This window comes from Carya illinoinensis, chromosome 16 (genome assembly GCF_018687715.1).
Source record: "Carya illinoinensis cultivar Pawnee chromosome 16, C.illinoinensisPawnee_v1, whole genome shotgun sequence".
Lineage (NCBI taxonomy): Eukaryota > Viridiplantae > Streptophyta > Magnoliopsida > Fagales > Juglandaceae > Carya > Carya illinoinensis.
Window position 1 is genome coordinate 4,834,084 of NC_056767.1, and position 6,592 is coordinate 4,840,675.

At 37.4% G+C, this 6,592-nt stretch overlaps 1 protein-coding gene across 1 annotated transcript; it reads right to left on the bottom strand.

Annotated features, from left to right (window-relative positions):
• Positions 1–495: 495 nt before the first annotated feature.
• LOC122299412 (vacuolar-processing enzyme-like) lies at positions 496–6,331 on the bottom strand. Its single transcript, XM_043109676.1, has 10 exons — positions 6,193–6,331; positions 5,820–6,073; positions 4,171–4,335; positions 3,901–4,057; positions 2,823–2,908; positions 2,531–2,730; positions 2,156–2,204; positions 1,639–1,848; positions 1,167–1,373; positions 496–884 (listed from the first exon to the last, which is right to left on the bottom strand). The coding sequence occupies exons 1-10, from the start codon at positions 6,317–6,319 to the stop codon at positions 702–704; spliced, it is 1,638 nt and encodes a 545-aa protein (XP_042965610.1). The 5' UTR covers positions 6,320–6,331; the 3' UTR covers positions 496–701.
• Between the last annotated feature and the right edge of the window lie 261 nt (positions 6,332–6,592).

A 6,592-nucleotide genomic window follows, 5' to 3' on the forward strand; every position in this document is an offset into this window, starting at 1 on the left:
AGGACTCAACATTAATCTATTCTGTCGCATTAAGTTATTCAATTTATTCTTTGTTTATAGATTTTTTTTGTGCGGAAAGACGTTTTTAAGCAAGGGAGCATAATTTTAGGAAGGAAAAGATAAGATTAACAGGGTACAGCTCTAGGTCTAGCACTCTTGAGAGTACTTGTACCACAACAAATAGCCCTATGATTGTGAAATCCTCTTAAATTGACCATGTCAAAGCTTGATGTGTACAAGCAACCCACTTTGATTTTGGTCTTCATAGGCCTTCCAATTCAAGAACATGATTGATTTATACCTTATAGATCACCATATTTTCCTTGGCTTGGCAAGTTGAGCTCCATCAGTTCGGAGTTCTTATTGATGTAGTGACTTCTTAAGTGTTCTGATCCTTGAACGGCGGGAAGGATCAGAACACTAACGTAATTTCTTAGTGTTCAGCCCTAGCAGTAGCTGCTCTGGTTACGCAAGAAAATCATGTGCAAATTCATATCAACAATATAAGTACTGTCATATTAATTAAATTTCAAATATGTAGTCCAGTACAGAGAAGCCTGTCTGAAGATCTTTTGATTATATTTACATTTTACACCGAAGCAATCATAAGAGCCATCATTAAAATACAGTAAGACAATATAATATTTATGTATATCACCACATTTTAACTTTTGGCATTCAAGTCATGCGTCGAGGCTGAATCATGCACTGAATCCCTTGTGCAGAGAGCTCCAAGGCCCAGATGGAAAGGATACACAAGCCTGAGCCGATGCATCAGCCATCTGCTCCTTCAGAATCCCAGCATTGCAAATGTTTGCAAAGGCCCGCATGTGTTTCATCCCGTACTGAGATAGTGATCCGCAATGTGTCTCAAAAGTCCGCACCTACAAAGACGATTTATCATGGCACGCATTTAATCCATAAACATAGTAGCCACAGAATATATATGCTAAAAAGCTCAGCTAATTCTTCAAGTCAATGGTCCCACTGATATTTTCCAACAAGAAATTAGAAGAGAAAAATTGTGGAAGTTTTCTACGCCCAGTCTCCATGTGGCAGCCAAATGAGCTGTTACTGGATCTGGGTTATTTTTGGTTAAAATGATCCAAATAGAATAAGATAGTGTTCGCAGAGATAAAGGAGATGCTGGGGATTGGTAATATTACCAGAGTCTTAAGGCTGCCCCAGTCATCAACAAGAGGTTGCCCAGCAGGTCGAACATTGTTGAGAACCTTTGGACCTTTCTCAATTCCAAATAGGAGCTTCCCGATAAGTTTGACACTCTCATCTACATGCATCCTATGTGACATAGCTTCAACAAACTGCTTCTGAGCTTCAACTTTCCTGGGAGAGCCTTCTGGAGCCTTGCGGAACTGCCCACAGATATAGCAAGAAAAGAAACAGTTACAGCTAAAATTAAAGGCTGAAAGCTTCCGACCAAAATGTTATATTGTTGCCACTATATACTGCAGAACACCTTAATACCTATGCTTGCAACTAGAGCATTAGAGTTTGAATCAAGATAAAAAGGTTAAATTTGATGACCCATGTTTATTATAATCAAGAGCCCCTTGCATTAGTAGGAATGAAGGGCAAGAGCAAAAGATAAATTCCACAAGGCATAATAGAGAAACAAACCTTATCCCAGAAATGGACAAGATCGGCATCCCGCTGGTTGATCGCCTTCTTAGATGGCCTCAAAAAGTTTTCATCAATGTAAGTGTAGTTGTCATTTGCAGGATTTGTACCGATATACACGAAGAGATTGTTCTTGCTAAGATCTATGTCACCATATTGCATGACATGAGAGCCGTAAGCATAATTTTCGCTAGCAGTCCTTGTTTTGACCTGTGAATGCCAGCATTATGAACTCATTTCTTTTACAAGATAACTGTTACCAAACCGAAAAGGTGTTACCCTGGTAACAGGAAGGGCAGCATCACTAACACATAAAATGCTATCAGTACTCCATAAGATCCCAAATGGCAACTAGACAAGGCACTTGAGACACGCATCTATGGTCCTTGTATTTGAACTCATTGTTGTAATGAAAGAACATAGGCCCACCATGACCCAAATTAGACTAAAATATTACAAGTGCACAGCAACAAACATTAACTCTACCAATAATATCACTGGGAGTGACTGAGCTTACCAGTTCATACTGCTGGTGCAAGGTTTCTGTCCGCATATTGTGAATGTCACTGCCCACAAATTCAGACTGTTAAAAAACTCACATAAAAATGTGAAAAGTGGAGAATATAATTTTTATGCTCTAAATTTTTGTAGTTCATCATAATAAAACACCTTAACAATGGTGATCAAATCAAAACAACTGAAGAGGAAAAGCTGCATGATATGCTACATGTTGAGCATTGGAAAAACATGGAATAGGTATCAGCCAACATTCGTTTAATATCCAAGATTTCCACAATATGACATATTTTTCATTTTTTTGGGAGAGATGTTTGCAAGCAATTTTTTCTTTTATTCTATGATATGAATTCTCAATCAGAAATGTTAAACATACCTGTCTTCCATCCAAGCAACACTATACAAGTCCCCCAAGCAGGTTTCATACTCAGGTGGAGGACTAGGATTATCTCCAGGGCAATAAGTTCCCCAACTGCTCTCTTCTGCATTTGCTGCTGTAGTTGCATAGATGTTCAAACCTTCAGGAAGGAGGCCCTCAAATATGCTACCAGACTCGCATGCTTCAAGATAAAATACCTATAATTTTACAAAGTAGTCCAGCTTAAAAGTTAAGTTCCTACCAAAACATAATGTGCCTAAAGGAAATGACGGTTAAACTAATTACATACCAAACTTTTATACGTCCCAGAAGCATGCTTCTTCTTCAGGACTTCTATCAGATCTTCAGCATAGAGGAAAGGATTGGTAGGCATCCCTAGCAAAAGATTACAATATGGCTAACAAAATATAAAATTCATCAACAAATCAAATCATTTATAATTGCAAGTAATAATAAGTGTGAACAATCTCTAGGGGCCATCGGACTGGGGGATTTTCCGCTTGAATTACCCAAGGTGCACTTGTGGGTAACTACTTGGCGAGGACCTCTGCACCCCTAGGATTAGTCAGGACGCTGTTTCAGACACCCGGTGCCAATAAAAAAAAAAATTTGTAAACTAATCCTGATAAAATTTATTTAACAGCATAAAAACTCATTTGTCCAAACTCCATCTTAGAGCCTGTTTGGGATTGAGTTTGAAAGTTTAAAAAGTGCTTTTAACTGTTTAAAAGCTCTTTTAAAGAAAAAAAAATGATATATTTGGTAAATTTATAAAAAGTGCTTTAATCACCTAGAAAAGCTAAAATTCTACTTTTTTAAAAAACACCAAATAGAAGCTTTTATTGAAAAGCTCCTGCAGATAACTATATTTTTAAAAATTAATGTAACTAACTTAAAAAGTGCTTTAAGTACATGTTTATCAAACAGTAAACAGCTTTTAAACTATAGAACTTATTATTTAAGCTATAAGCTATAAGCCCTTAAATTATAAGCTATATTTCCTACCGCAATCCCAAACATACACTTAGATTCTTGAATATTTTAAACAAGTTTAAGACCTGATGAGCTTATTGGAAAAAAAATTTTGTTTCTTAATATGTAGCTTATTGGAAACACGACTGACATAATTAGGTTGGACCACTCAGTATATTTCAAGGGTTACAGTAGAGATTGGACATATAGTTACCATTGTAGAAAAGCATGATCATGAAAAAGGGAATAGTGGGGATTCAAAGTTTTATCTGCTGAACAGATACTTCCAGAGATGTAATTCTGTGACAAATTCTGAGAACAAATTGGTGCTCAAGAGTACAAATCCTATAAAAATAAAACCTGCAATCAGCGAAAGATTGTAAAGAGCTACTAACCAAGCACACCAGGACCCCCATGATCACTATAATATACAAAAATATGATCATTAGGACCACTATCCACAACCTTCCCACTGCCCCCTGTAATAGCAGTTCTATTTCCAAGGAGAACTGCAAAAAAGTTGTCAACAGTAACATCGTCCCCAGTATAATCCTGCCACAAGAAAATCCACAACATGAGGAGGAAAAAACAACTTAGTAGTAGATAAACATCTTTTTTTTTCTTATATAATTAGTAGGTAAAAATCTTAAGGACAGAAACGCAACCTTCGGCACTCCATTGTACACGTCATGGCCATCTGGCTTGTTAATGATAACTCCAGGCCTAGGGTTCTCTTCATTGAAAGCAATGTCATCATACATGAAAACAACAATGTTTTCATCTTTCAAACCACCTTGCCTCAAGAGTTGATAGGCATGACAAATATCAGCCTGTGAGAAAGTTTAAAAGGAGAAAAGAAATTGAATCAAACAAAAAGATCCCAACTGTTGAAGAGGAGACAACCCGCTCTTGAACTTAAGACTATGCTCGTCGAACAAGAAATGATATTCTTATTAAGCTAGCTCTAAATAGAACATGGGCATGTCAAAGACACTCATAACATAAAAACAAATAATAAATTGATCTTATTATTTCATTCAGGCATTAGGAATCCATTAAAGCTAACAGATTTGCATTATGCTGCCTAGCACATGATTTTCTTGTCTCATCTCAAAATGAATCCTTTTTCTCAATCTTGTAACATCTATTTTCTCCCTCATTAATACAACATTCTTGTTCCCAAGAACCATTACAAAATGGCAAGATTCAAGTTGGGATTGCATCACAGCAGGATCAACATATAAAATTCCATAGAATCTAACTACAACAAGGAATAAACTTGATTACAATTTTTGTTTATATATTACTTCTCAACTAAAAATTAATAAAAAAAAAATATTGACCGCGTGCTCATACTTATTATACAACCAAATCATTAGTCATTCAGACAAGCTAATGCCTCCAGCATCAAGTTAATACATAAGCATGACGCAACCTAATCTGCTACCAACTCAATTCTATCGGGCTCATTGTTTCAAGGTCCTTTTTGAATACGACAGAGCAAATCCTTGTTGAAACCAAGATAAAACCAGGCTAACTTATGGATGCACAGAAACTATAAAATTCATTGAAATAATATTCCTAAGAATATAGGAAGTCTTAAACATTGAATTCCCACAGAATCTTACCGCTCTAGACTGTTGTATAATGTGTACAAATAAAAAAACGAACACATAATGATTATTAGGTTCTATAAATATAATCTGAAAAACATTTTTTTGATCGGTAAATCTGAAAATTAACAAGGAAATCTATGATATTTAGAATCGGAGAACTTATAAAAAAAAATATATTTAGAATCGGAGAAATCAAACTGGGCGTGCAGCAAATGAAAAGTTGAATCTCTGTGCTTTTGCAAATTAGAACTTAGAAGTTAATTGTTTGTGCTTTAGGACACCATGGAGAACACGGCAACATGAGATTAGAAAACAAATCATTTTCCATTAACTTCACTGCTCTCAGGAACCAAATTAAAGGCTCTTAAACCCAAATCAAACAATAAGAAATAAGAGCAGAAGAATTCTCAAGAAATAATTCATGGAAAACCCAAGAAAAGCAAGAGACATCCAATTTTTTTTAGCTTACAACATTCGAGTTCTTCACACTTCCGCAAATACCTATAATTTTAGCAACTTTATTCGGGAGAAAAAAATCAGAAATGAAAATACAAGGATATCTATAAGGTTTAAAAAGAACGAGAGGCGAAATAGAATAATGGAAAGGAAGTTAGATGCTTTCGAAACTCGAGATACACCAATCAAGAAATAGAATAATTCAATATTGTAAATTAATTGAAACGGGAAGGTAAAACAACCTGATGCCTGTAATTCCAGTAACCATTGGAGCCGGCAATCAGAACCGCCCATCGGATCCCTGATGAGTCGTCTTCTTTATCATCAACGGCACCACCAACTCTGCCGAAGAATCTCGAAGCTTCGGAGGGCAATCGGAGATGGTCTCCAGGCAGGTCCCTACCCGCCGAGGCCGAACTGTAGGCGTAGAGGCCAAGGAAGAGGAGGACGACGACTATGCGATTCATGGCGTTGAGCTGGTGTCTGATTGGCGGTGCTGCAATAAATACGGTTCAACTCATTAATCCTGGCCGTTGTTTTTAAATAGACGGTCAGATCAATCAGCAAAATGGGATATTGTTTTTTTTTTTTTTCTTATGAATTTGCCCAACAAACTTCTCCATTTTCCAACATTTCCTCTTAGCCAATGACGCCCACGGGCCACGACTCCCGTGTGATTTGGTGAGAGCCGCGACATTGGGGTGATAGCTGCTCGAGTCACACTCTCCGAGTCTCCAAGCATATTGTGAAAGTAAATGAGTGTAGGGCTGAGCAGAAATCTGAAAATCCGACTCTGACTCTGACTCCGATCCAGCTCCGCTCCGACTCCGACAAGTCGGAGTCGGAGTTTTTTTTCCCCTGGAAGTCGGAAGTCGGAGTCGGAGTCGGAGTCGGAGGCAGAGGTGTCCCGACTCCGATCCGATCCGACTCCGACTTCCAATCCGACTCCGACTCCGACTTCTACTCCGACTCCGACTCCGATATTGTGCATATTTTATAAAAATATTTGTTATCA

Coding starts and splice junctions, on each gene's coding strand:
- LOC122299412 (XM_043109676.1), bottom strand. CDS start 6,319: ATGCTTGGAGACTCGGAGAGTGTGACTCGAGCAGCTATCACCCCAATG. Junction 4,336..5,819: donor ACTGGAATTACAGGCATCAG/GTTGTTTTACCT, acceptor ACTTTCTCACAG/GCTGATATTTGTCATGCCTA. Junction 1,849..2,155: donor TGCACCAGCAGTATGAACTG/GTAAGCTCAGTC, acceptor TGGCATTCACAG/GTCAAAACAAGGACTGCTAG.